This window comes from Tachypleus tridentatus, chromosome 8 (genome assembly GCF_004210375.1).
Source record: "Tachypleus tridentatus isolate NWPU-2018 chromosome 8, ASM421037v1, whole genome shotgun sequence".
NCBI classification, from domain to species: Eukaryota; Metazoa; Arthropoda; class Merostomata; order Xiphosura; family Limulidae; genus Tachypleus; species Tachypleus tridentatus.
The window spans coordinates 130296585-130316652 of record NC_134832.1 but is presented as its reverse complement, the minus strand read 5'-3'; the positions used below and the strand labels follow the sequence as shown (position 1 = coordinate 130316652).

The window sequence follows — 20068 nt, the reverse complement described above, 5'->3', positions numbered from 1 at the left end:
TGAATTTTCTAAGTCAAATTTGTGTTTCGTCTGACATTCTTATCTTTTGCTACAATAATTGAGCTAGATTCATTAATCTTGCAATAGTGTGGAAGTGAGTTGTAACCTGAAGGAAAGAATGACTGGGTCATGATATCAATGCTTCACAATGCAAACAGCTGTAAGTATGTGACTTAGAAAAAACATTGTGGTGCATGAATTTTTTTATCATCCTGTAGATTAAAGTATGTTCACATGTCACTTTAACAGAGTGAACAAGTGTATAAGAAATGCACATGTTCTGTTAGGTATATAACATTTTATTATTATTTTCATTGTAATTGGAGTTCTTTGTAACCTAAAACAAACATATTAACTGAAATGCTTATTTAATGGAGATAGCAAACATTTTTTTTAAAAACTTGAAATTAGAACTACATATTTTGAAATTAGATGTGCATGCATAGTTTCATATATTTTCATAAAAAAAATTTGAAGAACAAAACAACACAAAAATCTGACTGAGAAGAGTAATCAAAATAAATGAGTTATCTACTCGGTATTTTTATCTTTCATTCCATAAGTGCTAAAATTATTTCATTTTTCACAGGTTTTAGTTTTCCTTGTGTAAGTCGATTGGAATATTTTCTGTCACCTACTATATTTTTCCTATAATTTACAAGTTTATTGATACAAGTAAAACAGCTTTAGTTGTTTTTTGTCAATGATCTTTGCAATTGCAAAACACATTTTTACTAAAATAAACAATAAAAAATATTTATGAGACTAGTGATGTTCAAAAATATTTGGGTTTATTATCTTTTTTTAATGTGACTCACAGTATTTGATGCTACATAATTTTTAGAATAAAAACAGTAGCATCTAAATATTATTACATTTCTAAATGTTGTTACATTTTAATCATCCTCATAGTATGCACAATCTTTAATGTTTGTCTTTTTTTTTCCTTTCAGAACCTTAATGATATGAAGTCTAGGATGGAATTAATGATTTTAAAAGTTCAGGTAAGACTCTTGTCTTTGTTGTTAGTAATATTCAATTATTTGGCATAATTTATTGGTTGTTTCATGATAGAATACTGTCAAATTAAAAAAAAATGTTCAAGTTGGGGTCCTTTCATAATTTGAAATATATTGGATGAAAAAGAATGGGTAAGACTATTTATTTCCCTTGAGGTGGATTCCTATACATGGTGAGGAGACCTCCCAGAAACCGTTCTGTACTTTCTTTTTACCTCCTCTGGGTTTTGAACATCCACCCATGTGTTTACTGTGCATGGCAACCCATGAATGGAAAGAAAGGATCCTGGTAGTTGAGGGTTGAGGGGTCCAACCCTAACAACCACTTTGGCCTTGAATTCCTGTAGATGGATAGTCTTTGGGTGGCCTTCCCCACGTCAACCAACTACCAGTGTTGGACATTGTGTCTGATGCTGGGTTTTGGGCATTGTGTTCATGAAACCCTGATGTTGCTGCAATGACCTTGTTTGGCATTGCAGTGCATCCCCTTGTAGGGCTCCATGGTGTATGGGAACAGTTGGCACCGAAAAGTTCTTTCTTTATTATGGATACCTCCATTCATGAAGAAAAAAAATAGTAAAAGTGAGAATAAAAATTAAAATTGGTAAATGGCCACTAATGGATGACTATTTAACAGTCATATCGCAGTTGGTTTCTGTACCAAGATTTCTCATTTTGCACTCATCTGAGAAATAGATAGTGCAGATGCCTCCCTTTTTTTCTTTATTCAAAAGGGACTAGAGGGGCATGCTGGCTTCTCCAAGTCACTAAAAATGTTAAGCTCTAGAGACATTTTGGTGGAATCATCCTCACCACAACACACTAAACCCCTGAATTCCTTGAGGAGTTAGTGTTGAGAGAGTCTTGAAGAGCATTCCCGAGTCAGAGATCCTTGCCGATTTTTCCAGCAAAGGTGTTTCTGGGGTACACCAAATTTCCACTCTCAAAGTTGGAATTATGCTGCCAACTGATGTTCTAATTTTGACATTTACATTACCACATCCACTTGCCACAGTCAAGGCAGGTCATCTAAACTGTAAGGTATGCCCATACATTCACTATTCTCTTATATGTTTCCAGTGTTAGCAGTTTGATCACTTGAAGACATCATGTTGTGGTTCATTAACATGTGCTCGTTGTGGTTGCAGACCATGATGCCTACAAATACAAACTGGAACCACACTATGTTAACTGTAGTGGTTCACACCCCTCTTACTCTAGTTCTTGCCCTAAGTGGGTGGAGGAGAAAGAGGTGCAATGTATGAAGACTCTGAATGATATATCATACCCAGAGCCTTGGAAATTATTGTACACCACTCCATCTCAGACATATGCTGATGCACTCTATTCCACTACTACAGTGGGAGTGTAGACAGATCTGTCTGTGCCTCCAGCAGAGTCATTTGCAAAGCATATGAAGAGTTTTTTGTCTTTCATGGTTAAAAAAGTTGATGAGTTTACATCTGCTCCCATCTCTGCCCCCACCACTCCTTCAGGTGGCTTCCTGGGTCCACTTCTTTTGGATCCAGGTTTAGGTGTTTCCTTGGGTCTGTCTTCTTCTCTGGCCTTGATATGCAATATCACTATTTGTTCACACTTTTAGTTACTGGAATTTTTGTCCCAGAGCAGGATCCATGGAGGTTGATAGACCTCTTACCAATAAAGAAAAAATTGTGGTCAAAAACAGAAGAACTTTCTGCCCAGTTCTCCTCCACATAAAAAAAAAAATGGCCACTTTGATATGGTGGAACTGTTGGGATTTTTTTTTGTTCGAATATAGATGACATTAATGATTTTATTGATTCTTATCTTTCATTTGTCTCTTTACACAAAATGTTTTGGAAACCTGCTGATGCAGTCACCTTTTGGTAGTTTTGTTTGTACAGAATTAACAGTTTGTGTGATGAATAAGTCCATGGATGGGTGACACTGCTGGGTGATCAGCATGTGTCTGCCCTGTCTTTGCCACTTGGAGGCTGTAGTCATTTGTGTTTCTTTGGGTTTTACCATCACTATTTGTTCTCTCTACCTGTTTCCTGAAGAGTCCTGTGATCAATCAGACCTTGATGCCCTCATTGAACATTTTCCATCTCTTTAATCCTGGGGGATTTTAATGGGCATAATCTCCTTTGGGGGGTGGTGCTGATAATGATTAGGAGGGGTAGTTCCATAGAGCATATGAATAGTGCTGCAATTTCACATTCTTTCCCACAGGAACTTGGGTTCCCTAAGGGCTGTGTCTTGAGTGTCACATTTTTTCATTACAAAGGTTAATGCTGCTACTGGACAACTCCCTCTATAGTTGCAAACAGACTCTATGTTAACAACTTCCACATCTTGTGTCTGTTGGCGAGTGTGAGCTTTATTGAATGGCAACTATGGACTGCCCTCAATCGTTTACTGAAGTAAACCACAGCAAATGGTTTTACCTTTTCTCTATCTTAAACCATTTGTATGCACTTTTGTCTTGGTGAAGTTGTGCTTCTTGTGGTCCCTGAGGCAAAGCTCTTGGGGCTTATATTTGACTGTAAGTTGACTTTCATTCCTCACATCAAGCAGCTACATGTTAACTGTGCAAGAGCATGGAACATCCTCCATTTCCTCTATTCCACCTCTTGAGGAAAAGATTGATGTTCTGTGCTAAAGATCTATTGTGCCCTCATTCAATCTAAGCTGGACTGTGGATTTCTGGCCTATGGCTCTGCCAGAACATCAGCTTTAAAGATGTTGGATCCTGTTCACCATGTGGGGCTTCAGCTCTCTACACAGGGGCCTTCTGCACTTCTCCAATATAGAGTTTGCACACTGAGTTTTATGAACCTCTATATCTCTGTTATTTGCAACTATCATTACTGGATGCTTTAAAACTTTGGCCCTTTCCACAACATCCCCTCTGGGGTTGTGTTTTCTTCCTCAGTGAGCCATGCTTTTTCAGAATTGGCAGTCTGCCTTTGTTCCTTTTGGCCTTCATATATAGGTGGAACTAGCTGGTTGAATTGGGTCTGTCCTTAAATGGCATCTCTGTCTCCACAGGTCAATCCATTCCACTATGGCTTATTACCATTCCTAAGTGTGACTTTTCATTGAGTCATCTGAAGAAGGCAGATATTCCTAATTGAAAGTACCATCTTCTTTTTTGCTGAACATCTTTCAAACCATTCTTCCATTATCATTTATATGGATGGTTTGAAATCCAGTGACTCTGTGGGCTCTGCCATGGTTTGTTGTGTTTTAGTTGTTGAGTACAAGATTCCCTCTACAGTTTCCAAGTTCTCTGCTGAATTGTATACCATTTTTCTTTGCCTGGATCATGTAGAAGCTATGCAGTACATGAACTCTACTATTTATACTGACTCAGTTAGCTCTCTACTAGCCATAGAATTGCTTTACGTTAATTCTCATCCTGTTCTCATTGATATTCCAACCCAACTGTCCCATTTTTCTTTGTCAGTCATTTCTATCATGTTTTTCTGGATACTGGACAATGTCAGTATTCACGAGAATGAGCTTATTGATGCTGCAGCTAGGTCTGTCTGTTCTGGTGTTATCATGGCCATCCTGTCCCAAACATGGACTACAGTCCTGTATTCAAGGCTTGGCTCCATGTCAGTTAGAAGTTGATTTGGAGTTAGCAACATAATAACAAGATTTTGTAGATAAATCCTTACATTGAACTTTCTCAGTCTTTTTTTCTGTAAGGATCGGAAGGAGGAAGTTATCCAAACTAGGCTCTGCATTGACCACAGGTTTTCAACTCATCATTTTCTTTTATCAGGGCCTGATGCACTATTGTGTGGTCTGTGTGACATTCAAGTCATAATAGCCTACATTGTGCTGCTGTTATGACCATGAGCAACAGCACCATTTGAAGTATGTAATTTGAGATTTTGTAATAACTATGTTCAGAGCTTTTTCTCATTGAAATGCATCCAGATTATTTGTAGTAAGGCTGTATTAAAGAAAAATTAACACTATAGTAACCAATATGCATAATATTACATGTGTTAAGAGTAAAAATGATATGTAAGATTCTATCCCAGCTTAGCAATGTGTTCTTACTATACTCTTCAAAACAAGAAACGCAAAAGGGATATTTTTTTTATTTTAAAGAGAAATATATGTAATAACGTTACAAGCTCAGAGTATGTGATGTTACACATGTTAAGGCACTGATTGTCAGACCAAAATGACAATAAAAGTTGTGCACTTTGAAAACGGAGGAAAACATCGGATTTTTCGCCAAAATGCATGCGTGTCCAATAAATTTGTTTGAGAGATATGCATGTTCTGCAAGTGCAACATGTGCAAAATCCCTATAAAAGTGACAGGTTCTTGGTTTTCATAGCTCAGTGTTAAGCCACCGACACGCAATACAGTTACGCCAAGACTGACTGAAGCACAACGCAACAACGCCATTGGTCGCTTGGAAGCAGGCGAATCTCGATCAGATGTTGCCAGAGCTGTGAATGTCCACCCAAGCACCATCACAAGGCTATGGAATCGTCACCAACAACATGGATCAACTCGTGACCGTCCACGATCTGGCAGACCTCGTGTGACCACGCCCGCACAAGATAGCTACATCCGGTTATGTCACCTTCGGGATAGGACCACCACTGCGATGTCTACTGCCTCAACCATACCAGGGCTGCGTAGGATTTCCGATCAGACCGCACGCAACCATCTACGAGATGCAGGAATCCGACCTCGACGCCCAGTCAAAGGCGTCATCCTCACCCAGCAACATCGTCAAGCACGGTTGCAGTGGACTCGGGCACATCATGTATGGCCTCATCGACGATGGAGGCCATTGGTTCAGCAATGAATCACGTTTTATGCTTCGTAGGCAGGATGGAAGGACCCTTGTTTACCGTCGCCGAGGTGAACATTTTGCAGCAAACTGTGTGCAGGATGTTGACAGATATGATGGTGGCAGCGTCATGATGTGGGCTGCCATCGCCTACAATGCCAGAACAGACCTTTTGCACATTTGAGGGAATCTTACGGTTCAACGATACGTTGACCCCATTCTTAGGCCCCATGTGCAACCCATCATGGTGAACGTCAACGACGTTTTTCAACATGACAATGCAATGTCCTCACACAGCCCGACTCACCACTGTCTTCTTGAGACACCACAACATCAATGTTCTTCCCTGGCCCTCCAGATCACCAGATTTAAGCCCCATCGAACATCTTTGGGACGAGTTGGACCGATGTCTGCGACGGCGACGACCTCAACCGCAGACTCTACTTCAGCTTGCAGCAGCTTTGCAGGCTGAGTGAACAGCCATTCCACAGGATGTGATTCGTCATCTCATCGCTTCCATGGGCAGGAGATGCCAAGCAGTTATTGATGCTCACGGGGCGCATTCTCGTTATTGATGTTGAGTGGCGTTAAACTTCACCTAGTGGCGTGGACTTAGCCTTTGCAGACTTTGGATGTTCAGCAGTGAATGTGCAAAGTTTCACACGTGTCATACAGAACTACCCGGAATAAACTTGTTAACAATTTGTCTCATATTTTGCCTTTTGCATTTCTTTTTTTGAAGAGTATATAATGAAAATAGTGTGTATGTAATCAAAACTCCTCTGCCATGGACCATCTACTAAATGACATCACAAGCAAAAATTCATCATAAAATTCACATTTGGGGTTCACACAATAAGAAAAAATAACTGTGGTATGTGGAACAACCATTTCTTTACAAAGAGCATAATTTTAAATAAAAGTATTCACTTCTCAACAAGAATGCAACTTTCACTAGGACTTGAAGTGAGGATTAGATTATATATTTATTAATGTAATTTTTAAATGTAGTACTAAGAAACAGGAGTTCTTAAAGAATATATTTTCTGTAAACTGTATCAATTAATATATCAAAATATTACATAACTTTTGAACTCTGAATTGAATCATTTTGATGCAGTGAGTTCTATATGACTAAACAGTACAATCTGAATAATTTTACTAATGTATTATTTCTCATAAAAAAATCCTTTTTGAGAAAAATGTTAGCTTTTCTAAATTTTTTCATTGGGTATGAATAGTATGATTAGTAATTACTAGCACAAACAGCTGCTCATAGTTCAGTGTTTCTGCTGGTATATTTAGTAGCAATTGCCTGTCTATCATGCTCTGTATCTCCCAAATTGTCAATCATGGAAGAAAAACAGTGTGTATAAAAATGCTTTTTTTCAAGAATATATTACAGGAAAGTCATTCATTTTTTGCAATTCCTTAAATTTCTTGTTAATATCAACATAGAATTTGTAGCCTTCATATGTACTAAATAGTTAATCTGATAAAAACTTAACCAAAATGTTTCTTCAGTGAGGGAATTTTGTGGAAAAAGTTTTCCTCCTCCTTTGTCTGTTAGAAAGAAATATTTTGAAAATTGGATAATGAATGGAAAAATGCATAAAGAGAAATGTGTTTGAATATAAAGATTTATGAATGTTTACATACATCAAATCCAAATATGAATTTAAATGTAACATTCAAAAAGAAAAATAAAAAATTAATAACATAACTTTTCCTTGTTACATCCTTTCAAATTTTCCTTAAAGCAGTATATTCACATTTACTAAGAAAGGATCCTGGTGGTTGAGGGGTCCAACCCTAACACATCACTTTGGCCTTGAATTCATGTAGAAGGGTGGCCTTTGGGTGATCTCCAAGAATTGGTTGACTGAACCTCTGGGGCTAGGGTCAACTGAATACCAGTATTGAATGTTCTTATCAGGTGATGTGGACCTTGTGTTTGATGCTGGTATTTGGGTATAGTGTCCATGAAACCCTGGCATTGCTTCCTTGCCTTTTGATTTTGGCTCTGTAGCTCATCCCCTTGTAGGGCTCTATGGTGGGTGAGGTCAGTGAACACCAAATTTTTCCCTTTTTATCACTGCTTTTCACACCTTTTACCCATTCATTGATAAGATTAAACAACTTTTGAAGGGATCTAATACTCAGCCCCGAACTACAGTTGATGACATACCTCAATTTCTCATATTACACTATCTGAAAAGTCCTTGGTCAAATATCACCATTTTTTATTCAGAAGGGTTGGAAGGGCTTGCTGGCTCTCCAAAATCTGTTCAAAAATTAAGGTATGGAGACATTTTGGTTGAAACATGAAAATCAAAACACAGAAAGTGCTTTGGCCTTCCTGTCTTCTCATTTTGACTTTCACTTATCCTTGTCCCCCTACATCTGCGAAGGTGAGATACTAACATTTTAAGGTTTGGCCCTATATTTCTGATGGTCATCTTCACTATTTGTTGGTAAGAAAGTATCCCAAAGTTGGTAGTGGGTTATGATTATAGCTGCCTTCCCTCTAATCTTCCCATAGAGGTAGATTCCTGTACATGGTGAGGGGACTTCTCAGAGGAGGGTCTGTACTTTCAGTTTACCTCCTCTGAGATCTGAACATGTGTTTGTTGTGTGTGGTAATTTGTAAAAGAGGAACCTGGCAGTTGAGGGGTCAAACCCTAACACACCACTTTGGCCTTGAATTTCTGTAGATTGGTAGCCCCTCCAAGGTCAACTAGCTGGTCCATTTGGGCTAAGGTCAACTTAGCCAGTACTGGATGTTCTCAATGGATGTCATAGACATTGTGTCTGATGCTGGTGTTTGGGTATAGTACTTTCAAAACCCTGGCATTGATGCAGTGTCCTTGTTTGGCATTGTAGTTCATCCCTTCATAGAGCTCCATGGTAGGGTGGGGTTAGTGAGTTCTGAAAAAAATAAATAAAAATGAAAAAGAAAAACAGATTATTGGAAAACAACCATGCATGACTGGCTGTTGTACAGTCACCATCACTGTTAGATTCTGTACCACGATTTCTAATTATACATTCCTTTGTTGAGAAATCTTTAGAGCAGATATCTCCCTTTTTTATTCAAAAGAGATTAGAGCAGCTTGCTGGCTCCATCAAGTCAGTAAAGAAATTATACTCTGGAGACAATTTGTTGGAAACATCTTCACCATAACATACCAAACTTCTCTTGAAATCAAAGGCCACTGTGGATATGTCCATCAAGGCTACTCCCCATGCAACTTTTAATTCTTCCAGAGGAGCTATACTTGAGAGGGATTTAAAGAACATTTCTGAGTCAGAGATTTTTGCTGGTTTCTTCAGCTAAGGCATTTCTGCAGTTATGAAATCTCCACTCGCAAAGATGGAATTTTGATGCCTACTAATGTTCTGATATTAACATTTACATCATCATGTCCTCCTGCAGGGTATCTGAACTGTAAGGTGCAGTCATACATTCCCAACACTCACAGATGTTTCCAGCAGTTTGGTCACTCAAAGACATCAGGTCATGGTTTTAACATACTTGTTGTTGTGGCAAAGACCACACACAATGCATACAAGTGCAAACTGGAACCACACTGTGTTAACTCTTGTGGTTTACATCCTTCTTATTCTATTTATTGCCATAAATGGATGGAGGTAAAAGGGTTACAATGCTTGAATACTATAAACAATATCTTCTACCCAGAAGCTCAGAAGTTGTTGTCCCTTGCTGCACTCTATTCCAATGCCACAATGGGAGTGAAGACAGATTTCTCCTTGCCTTTAACAGAGTCATTTGCAAAATATCTGAAGTTTTTTGCTCTCCATGGTGTTTATTTCCATCTCTGACCCTACCACTCCTTCCAGTGACTGTCTGGGTCCTGTTCCTTTGGCTTCAGTGTTTCCTCGGGTCCATCCTCTTCTGCAGCCCCAAGATGCAAAATGATTATTTGTTTATGCCCACAGTCATTGGAATCTTTGTCCATGGTCAGAGACCTACCTTCTTGACCCAGTGCAGGATCTGTCCAATAAAGAAAAAAATGTGGTCATAAGCAGAAGAGCTTCCTGTCCCATTCTCCTCCACATAAATGAAAATTACCACTCTGATATAGTGGAACTATCAGGGTTTTTGTTCAAATATAGATGTCATTAAGGATTTTATTGATTCTTACCATCTTGTGTGTCTTCTTACAGGAAACATTTCTGAAACCTGTTAATGCAGTCACCCTTCAGCAGCGTTTTTTTTATGTACAGAAACGATATGTTGTGTGGTGGAGGAGTGCATGGAGGGGTGGTACTAGTGGTTGATCATCATGTGTCCACCCTGTCTTTGCCACTTGATGCACCCTTGGAGGTCATAGCCATTCACATTTCATTGGGGTGCACCATCACTATTTGTTCTCTCTATCTGGCTCTTAAAGAGCTCTATGATCAGTCAAACCTAGATGCCCTCATTGAGCAGTTACCATCTCTCTTTTTAATTCTGGGGGATTTTAATGAACATAATCCCTTCTGGGGTGGTGCTGATATTGATGGGAGGAGTTGTTCCATAGAGTGTATGCTCTCAGGTCACAACCTTTCTCTCTTCAATACTGGTTCTTATATTTATTTTCATGCACCTAGTCAGTCTTTTACTGCTGTTGATCCCTCTATCTGCTTCCCTTCACTTTTCTCTTACCTTTCTTGGAGGTTTGACAGTAACATATGGGTCAGTGATCATTTTCGTATGATTCTGAGATAAACTGGCTGTGGTTGATGTCATCTGACCTACATGCCTTGGTGGAAGTTGGACCAGGCCAATTGGCCCTCTTTCACTGCTCTCTCAGAACTTGATCCTGCTGTATTCTGTAATCCATAGATTGATGACTGCATGGCAGCAGTTACTGACTATTATCTATGCAGCTTCTCATTATAAATCCTTAAACCTCAACACAATTCCACAGTATCCTTGTTTGTGGTGAAATCCTGTCTGCCATATGCACAGCAAGCTCAAAAATAGGCTTGGGATACATTTTGTAAGTACCCCATTCTTTTAAATGTCATTATTTTTCATTGAGCCTGTGCATATGCTTGGTCAAAGCCAGAAGGAATCTTGGATTAAATACACAACTGGCATCTCTTCTAAAACCAGTTCCAAAGTGATATGGGACAAGATTTGAAAGGACAGTGGACAGAATACTCTTATGCCCCTTTTGATCTTGCTCTCTGACAGACAGGAAGTTGCTGGTGCCAAGAGCATTGCTAATACTCTTGGTGAAAGCTTTTCTCTTGCATCTAGCACTCCTGCTGCATCCCTCACCTTCTTAACCATCAAGATACTGGCAGAGCAATTGTTTCTATGATTATAATTGCCTCTTTCCACTGTTGAACTCAAACTTTATCTTCATCAGTCAGACCAGATGATATTCACTAAGAGATGATGTGCCATCTTTCTCCTACTTCTCTTGCTTTTCTTCTGGTTGTTTTTAAACAGTTCTGGCAGGATAATGTTTTTCCTTATGCTTGGCACCATGCTATTGTCCTCCTTTTTCTAAGCCTGAGAAGAATCCCAAGATTACTTCATACTGCTATTCAGTTGCTTAGACAAGCTGTCTCTGTAAGATCTTAGAGAGGATGGCCAATATTTGCCTTGCTTGGTTCCTCTAATCAAACAACCTCCTCTTGCCCACTCAGTATGGGTTTTGAAGGCAACACTTCACTGTGGGCTACCTAATTCAACTTAAAATGTCAATTATGGAAGCCTTTCTCAAGCAACAACATGTTGTTTCTATATTTTTGTACCTTGAGAAAGCTTATGATACTGTGTGGAGGTATGGCATCATGTGAGACCTCCACTCACAAATGGCTATTCGCCCATTTTAGTAAACATTTTTAATGCATCAGCATTTCCAAGTCCATGTGGGTATGACACTTTTTTTTCAAAGGAACTTGAAGTCCCTCAGGGCTGTGTCTTAAGTACCAGACTTTTATTATAAAGATTAGTGCCGTTACTGGACAATTCACTCCTACAGTTGCAAGCAGTCTTGGTTGACAATTTCTACATCTTGTGTCAGTCGTTGAGCATGAAGTTTATAGGACAGCAAATTGTAAATTTTTAAGGGCCATTGGTCTTTTAAATCTATTTAAGTTTTTAATTTAAAAAATTGGACTTTTTGTTTTAACATGATGCTTTTTTACGTATTTTATTAATTTTACTTTTTTAACAGTTGTTTACTGCAGATAGGCTAGTTGATTTGCTCCAATAAATGTCAACCAACCAACTCTCTAGTCTTACACTGCCAAATTAAGGGCTGCTGGCAAAGACAGCTCTTTTGTAGCTTTGCTCGAAATTCAAAACAAATCAATGGCCCAGAGTTACAAAACCATTATACGATTGTGTCTACAGTCACTAGGCTCACCATATTCTGATAAAGATTTGCCTACTTGATCTCAGGCAGAAATCTATGGAGGTCAACAAATTGCTGTCTTCTAAAGAGAAACTGTGTGGTTGAAATTCAAAAGGCTCTCTTCTCTCTTCCCTTGCTTAATAACAATGGCCACAGTGATACAGTAGATGACATTAAAGCCCTGACTGATTCATCTAATCTATCTCTCTTTAAAAGAAACTTTCCTCCATCTTGCCAATGCTGTCACCCTTTTGGTAGTTTTTGCTCTATAGCAAAGAAAGGTTGTGTGATGGTTGAACCCATGTTGGTGCAGCTTTGTTGGTCACCCAGCATATGCTCTCCACATCTGTCCTACTAGCCATTCCATTTAAGACTTTGGCCTTTTGTCTCCTTTTGGGTAATACCATCACTATTTGTTTCATCTACCTATCTCCAGAAGAGACTTACAGTCAGTCAGACCATGATGTTCTCTTAGGTCAGTTGCCATCTCTTGTTCTCCTCTTGGGTGATTTTAATAGACATAGCCCTTTAGTGTTTACACTGATGGAAGGGGCTGTTTTGAGGAGCTTATACTCTCATATAATAACCTTTCTCTTCAATGACAGTTCTTTTTGTTACTTTCATGCACCCAGTCTGTCTTTGAGTGCCATAGATCACTTTATTTCCTTATCCTCACTTTATTCTAACTTTTCTTGGAGTGTGGAGAGTGACCCAAATGGCATTGATCATTTTCTCATCATTTTGCAGGAAACTGGCTGTAGTCAATGTCACTGTAGAAGTTGGACCTCTTTAATTACTCTCTTGGAACTTGATTTTGCCATTGTTTATTAGTTGATGACTGCATGGGAGCAATGATTAACTGCATAGTGTTGTCAGCTGTTTGTTCTATTCCTGTGACCTCAACATGTTATCCTCACCTGTGGTGGAGTCTTGTGTGCCAGTAGGCATGGAATGCTCAAAAGTTATCCTGAGAGACCTTAAAAGTATCCCTCTCTTTCTAACCACATTATTGTCAGTGGGCCTATGCTCACACTCCACAGGTCAGGATCAAAACCAGAAGGAATTTTGGATAAAGTTCATCTGCAGCATCTCTTGTTCCACCAGTTTCAAAATTGAGTGGGTCAAGATTTGGAAGTGTTGGTTGGTTTTACATTTACCATTCCTTTTTTAATCTTGCTCTTTGATGGCAGGAAGGAGTTGTGGTTTCTCTCTGTTTTAGGAGTCTGGCTTTGACCTCTTACTTTCATGATTTATATCTTCTGTTATCTCTAGTTATCTGATATTTTGCTTGAACAAAGTGTGTAACTTGAAATGTACAATAAGAAACTAGTGAGCATATTGGTAGTAGATTTCAAATTGCACTCATTGATAGAAACTGAAAATAAAAGCATCATACAAAAGAATAGAGCAAACTTTTCATAGAAAGCTGAGGAAAATTTAAAATTTTACCTGATAAAAGGTAATGTTTAGCTGCTGTATTTGGTAGTATTAGTGACTGACACATTAAGAATATTATCAGACTTTGCATTTCTTTTTTCATCAGCCATACATAAGTTACTGATTGAGATTGTTTTTTTGAGTAATGCTTTGGTTATTGTATCTTAATATCTTTCATTCCTCACTAGAATCAAACCTTAATTTTGAGAACAGAGCAGGAGAGGAACAACAGTTTCTGAGTGCCCCTTCTAGACTTGTCAGATTTTAAACCAAAATATCTGCCAGGGTAGTTAGTTAGTTAAAAACATTGTTCTTAATAGTATATTAATACAATTTTTATACTAGTTTAAACACAGTTATTGTTTTTCAGATCCTTTAAAACAACACTACAGCACCACAATTACTTGAAGTAATAGCTTATCACTGACAGTTTTGTTTCTATGTTTTTCATGATTCGATATGTTAACATTTTTTTTTTCAGGCTGATGTCTGTCATGCCCTTGAAGAGATTGAAGGAGGCAAGAAGTTTCAAGTTGATCAATGGAAAAGACTGGAGGTGCATAAACATTAATATATTTGTGTGTTATTTATTCTGATTGGATTAGATAATATTTTAGAAATAAAAGTTGATGAACTAGCATTAAAGAAGAGGCTATTAAGATGTTCCATATGGTAAATTCTATTGTTTAGAATGAAACCTGCAACCTTTTTGTTGAAACTAAATAATGTTTGGAAGCATTTGAAATGTGTTATAGAAGAATGATGAATATCAGCTGCATAGAAAAGAAAACAACTGATAGGCATGTTTTAGAATGTGCAAAGACAAAAAGACAATTGCTGAATATACAGGAAATATGTTTGCTGTGGTAATATAAATTTGTCTGAGAGAAAATTGGTAAAGACTGGTTTGCTTATTGACATTATAAGATGAATTAAAAATGATAATCTTGAATTAGTGAAGTTGAAGTGGGTAAATAAGAATAATGGATAACCATAGTTATTGACCTCAAACTGGATAAAACACCATGACTGTATGAAATCAAGTGTAATGATCAGATGCATTATAATGCTATTTTGATAATATTAGGAAAAACGTAACAGTTGTTCAGAATGTATAATGACAGAAAACTAGAGTAATTGATTCTTATAACTGGGGAGGACAACATGATTGATTGAAAGTAAGGATAATAAAACATGCATTATAATAATACTTTAATAAAATTAAAATAGAAACTTTATAATACTATTCTCATGAAGTCAAGATAGAAAGATTAAAATCCTACTACAGTTAATTCTTTCACATCTATTCTTGATTTGACTGCCCTCTAGTCCATGTTTTTTGCTCTACACTGACCTTCAAACACCCTCCTAATTTCATGTATATGTAAAATGATTCACTTGTGTTTAAACTTGTGTTCAGAATATTGTTTATAACCCATTGTTGGGTTGAATTTATTTGCTTAGATTGTGAATTTATTTATCACTCAATTGCCAGTAGTTACAAAGTAGCTGTGAATTCACAGTTTAATGTTATGATTACAATGGATACCAGTGGTACCACTGTTCAATAGCCCTTTTAGATATTTGGAATTGTTACTTTGTTTTGCCCTTTGATTGAAACACCCACACCTGTTGGCTCTATGTGGGTGATGAGTATAACTAATTTAAATGTGATGTTCTCTCCTATATACATATTTCCTCTAAATGGAGGTGGCACACTTCACAGATGCCCTTCGGATGATTTTGGAGGGTGCTTATCTAGATAATTTTACATTAGTTTCTGCACCTGCTTACTTTGAGATTCTAGCTGTAAATGTGGTTTTCCTACACTGAAAATATATTTCTGATAGGTACTTACTTTCATTCTCACTTCCCATCTGTCCCACCCACTTCTGGTGTCATTTTTGATGTCTAATTTTGAAGTTATTATTGAGTTCAGTTATATAAACGAAATCAACTGCAATAGGAGGGTTTGTTGCACTACTATTGGAAGAAGATTATCTCATGCTAATTTTCATGCTTAAATGCACCTGAATGAAGCATGTGGTATATGCATACAGAATAAGGTGGGAGTTTCAAGGCGAATGATAAGCAAAAATTTGAGCACTAGAGGGCAGTCAAATTGAGAATAGCTATAACTGTGAGTATAGGTAAATATCTATTGGAAATATATTTAGAATGTAGGAAAATGTTAGAGTATTGAGTAACAGACATTTTATTCAAATTATATGTAATGCAGATATTCAAGTTGTAAAAAATTTATTGAACTGTAAGTTAAGCACTGAGAACTGTTTGTGAATAGCAGCCATGTTGTAAACCACACTGTCGTCTGATGAAGGCATTAAGGTGTAAGTTATGTTTCTGTGAAGATTTTTTACAAGTGTTTATGAAATGCTGGGCAATTGGGACATTAGCTAATTGATATTATCTTTTAAATAGCGTCTCTTTGAGCAAAAAAATGGAGGTTTGAAATCCAGAAAATATTAGTAAAAATCACAAAATAAAGAATTTGGTCTTACTGACAGTTTTAGGATAGTTTCAAAAGAAAAAGTAACAGTAAACATGTTCTTTAATTGGTGTAAGAAGTCTAACCTCACAGGTATTCATAACCATATAAAAAATTAGTTTAACATTGTTAAACCTGCTACTGGACTACAAATTGGGCCAACATTTGAAGCCAGACAAGTTTCATTGTTGTTACATATGAGTACATATTTAAAATTATCTTTTAGATACAGGGAGTACCCTACTATAAAATGTAAAGGCCTTTTGTTAAGACTACAGTAACAATATCAATAATTTCATATTTTGGAGCATAAAGCATGGAAATAATAAAATATTAATTAAAACCACTTTTCAGTAAATTCATAACTTCTATAAATGTATTAGGTTGAGGAATAATTCGTGAGCGTTTTTAACTAATTTCATTCAAGCATTACATGCAAGACTATACAATACTTCAATGCATGAACACATTACACCCAAAACATTTATTATGATACTTTATTTCATGTTATACCTAGGTATATAGTATGCATTGTTTTAAACGAAATTGCAAGAAATTAAATGCAAAAAGCAGGTGGTGTCGGAAAATGCTCGATTTTGTCCACTTGACATTCCATTTAATGAGCTGAAAATGAAAGCAAAAATTAAAGACATATGAAAATCAAACACACCATCTATTAGAGCAAAAAATTATCTACCAAATGACATGAAATATTTTGCGAAAGCGTTTCATTTATGAATATATTTTGTTAACTTGAAAAAACGCTCACAAATTATTTCTCAACCCAATAGATAAAAATTACTTTGTTAGTTTGAACAAATTTTGGAATGCAAGTTTGGTGATGTGTATATATGTATGTGTGTGCGCTCATAAAATTATTTCATTACGTTGATTGAACATTAGCATTTTGAGACCACTTGCTACATATCAAACTTAACACAAAACAATGCTTCTTGTTATTAAGAGGGTAAAAAATCACTTATTTGAATTTTGATTAAGATTTAAAGGGATAACATATTATGGTTTGGTGAGGCAAATAAAAAATGAGCAAAAATTCTACTTACAAAATTAAACAATATTACATTTTAAGGCATTAAGTTGGCCATAAAAAGACTAAATTAATGAAAATAAAATTGAGAGCATTATGAATCTTTGAATATAAATTAGTTTTTTTTTGTCAGATATTTGTTTATAGATGTGAAAACATTTTAACAAATCTGTATCGCCTCATACAGAAACATTAACATTAGCAGACTTAGCTTGTAGGTAACCACAAAAGGATTAAAATTTATTTATTCAATAAATGATTTGACTGGTAAATCAGTAATAATTATTTTTGTCTATTAGGGTGGAGGAGGAATCACGTGTGTATTACAAGATGGAGAAGTGTTTGAAAAAGCTGGGGTCAACATTTCTGTGGTTCATGGAGAGCTTTCTCAAGCAGCAGCTCAACAAATGAGAACAAGGTAAATCTTTAGATACTTTTCAAGCTTTTTAAATGCATGGACCAAACATGACCCAGTGGTTGGTGATTAGACTGTGAATTTGAGGTTCTGTGGTCCTTGCCATATTAAATCTGGGGAAAAAAAAAGAATCATGCCCAACTCTTTGAGGCCATCAATGCTTTATAAGAGTGAGAGGCAAATCCTACTATTTAGTTAAAGTAGCCCATGAGTTGGTGGTGAGTGTTGTTGACAAGCTGCTTTCCCTCTAACAACTTCAAAATTAGGAACAGCTAGCACAGGTGACTTTCAAGTAACTTTAAACACAATTCAATCAACAAAAAGAACAATTTTACTAGTGGCTTTATCTTTTATTCTGGGCTATTCCCTACTTTCAAAATGTTAAGGAATTTTGTGTGTTTTATTTACTTTAAAATATTTTGTTTAATGATACAAATCATTTTTGTATTTGTGTTTATCATGCAAAGAAGCTCATATCCAACACATTCTCTTTAAAAGCTGTTTACAGTTATGTAAAATTATTTAAAAGTTAAGGAGGGACAAGAACATTCCCTAAAACTCGCATTCTTAGCAAGTAGTATTAATAGTTTCTGTCAACTAAAAATCCCAAGTGAAAAGTTCTCTTCTATTTCACCTATTAATGTTCCTTGTTATCTTACACTATGATTCCAAAGACACTGTATCTTCCAGCTCACCCTCAAAAGCTATATGTTGTTTACTGATTTCAGAAATTGTAGCAAAGCTTAATTTTTCACCACAACAAAAAATGAATTTGTAGCATCAGAAGTCATCAGACAACTTACCCTCTTTTTACACGTCAAATGACCTTGATTTGTGAGCAGACCTGTTTTTTCCCATCAATTTTAATTTATGTATGTGTACGTATGACTTATTGTTAGTATGTCTTGATTTCTATATGATTATTCTAGGAAGAATGAGTAAAATAAAATTTCATTTGATTTAATCATGAGGTTAAAAGTTATTTAGAAGTTAAAGTTTGGTTGCAGTATTCAGATGTTACTGTTAGTTGCTATTATTGCTTACTTGCAGGTTATATATTAGAATAAATTTTCTTTTTCATTGTAGGTTGAGAAGTCGCTCAGTGGGTAACATTCTGCCACTTTTGTTTTACACAAGGCTTAGTACATAGGATTGTTTCAAGCAAAATAAAAAGTGTAAACACTTTCAGTCTAATTAAGCTGCCTCCCAAAAAATGTAAAAATATTAAAAAAAATGTATTTATTTATCTGTCTGAATTATTGAAATCTGGAATGGGTAACTCACAATATTTTTGAGATTAGACCAATTTCATAATTTTAGGTTTATTGGTTTATTATTACTATAGATACAGCTAGACTTAGAAAAGATTTTAGTGAGGTTTATAAATTAAACACTGAATTTGTAATCTTTACTTGATGAATGACACTATTTTTATTTTCCTATGGATATAGAAAATTTATATAAATATTAACATATTCTAAAATTTTAAATAATACCATTTCATTGCATATCTGTATAGATGCAAGAAAGGAAACTTTTTCTTCTGTAGAGTTTTAACTTTAACAAAATCACCTTATGAGATTCTCCCTCATTTTGACATACTGATGGAGAGATTGAAGTTGGGTCTGGGGTATGAGAATGACTCTTTGCAGGCATTGGACACCTAGTGTAATACTGATTAAAACTGTACTGTAGGTATTACATAGTTATGGTTTTTCTTGTTTGAAGGAAAAGGTCAACATTATGCTTAAGAAGGAGGTCGTGCAGAATGAAAATCTATTTTCTGGGTTTAAAACTTGGATGTCAGTATGATGCTGCAAACTAATTTGTACATTATTCCTACTGACTTTTCCCTAGGTTCATCAGAAGAACTTTTACCATCTGAATGTTCCTCCCATATACACAGAAAAAAGTGTGGTTTACAACTGAAGTTAGTATTACTTAATGGTGTCAGAAATTGGTGAAATTGCATCAATTTTGTATTGGCTGCTACTGAGATATAGAATTTCAATATTCCAATACATGAGGGAAGCTTTTTGTCTTTTTGCGGGATAGGAACTTGGACTTGAAAAAGTACACAGATGTTTTGTTCAGATTTCTAGCCCCACTGAATCTTAATATATCCTAGATCACAGTATGACTGAAGCCTGAAACTTGGAGTGAGTAAAGTCTGTAAAACTTGTGCTCCACATGATGAAAATATAACACTGGCCTAAGTTTTTACTTGTTGAGGAAATAATACTAATAGCTTAATAAAGCTTTTATAAAAGCTTTTATAACAAAATGTAATTCACTTACATAGAGTTTAGTTGTGCACAGTTAGTCCATTCTAATTGGTTAATATGAACTATTTTCCATTTGTTTGGATTTATTTCAGCAGATAATCAGTTAAAACTTAATTCAAATGAGATTTGTTACTGTTTAGATAGACCTGATAATAAATCTCATAACTT

The 20068-nt window shown here is 36.2% G+C and overlaps 1 protein-coding gene across 4 annotated transcripts in view; it reads left to right on the top strand.

Annotated features, from left to right (window-relative positions):
* Nucleotides 1–20068, top strand: part of LOC143223488 (oxygen-dependent coproporphyrinogen-III oxidase-like) — a 52894-nt gene that overhangs the window by 11643 nt on the left and 21183 nt on the right. For all 4 annotated transcript variants that reach the window (XM_076451535.1, XM_076451536.1, XM_076451539.1 and 1 more), the window contains exons 5-7: nucleotides 954–1004; nucleotides 14128–14202; nucleotides 17500–17618. In XM_076451535.1, coding sequence (XP_076307650.1) covers nucleotides 954–1004; nucleotides 14128–14202; nucleotides 17500–17618 — 245 coding nt within the window. The remainder of the gene's footprint in view (nucleotides 1–953; nucleotides 1005–14127; nucleotides 14203–17499; nucleotides 17619–20068) is intronic.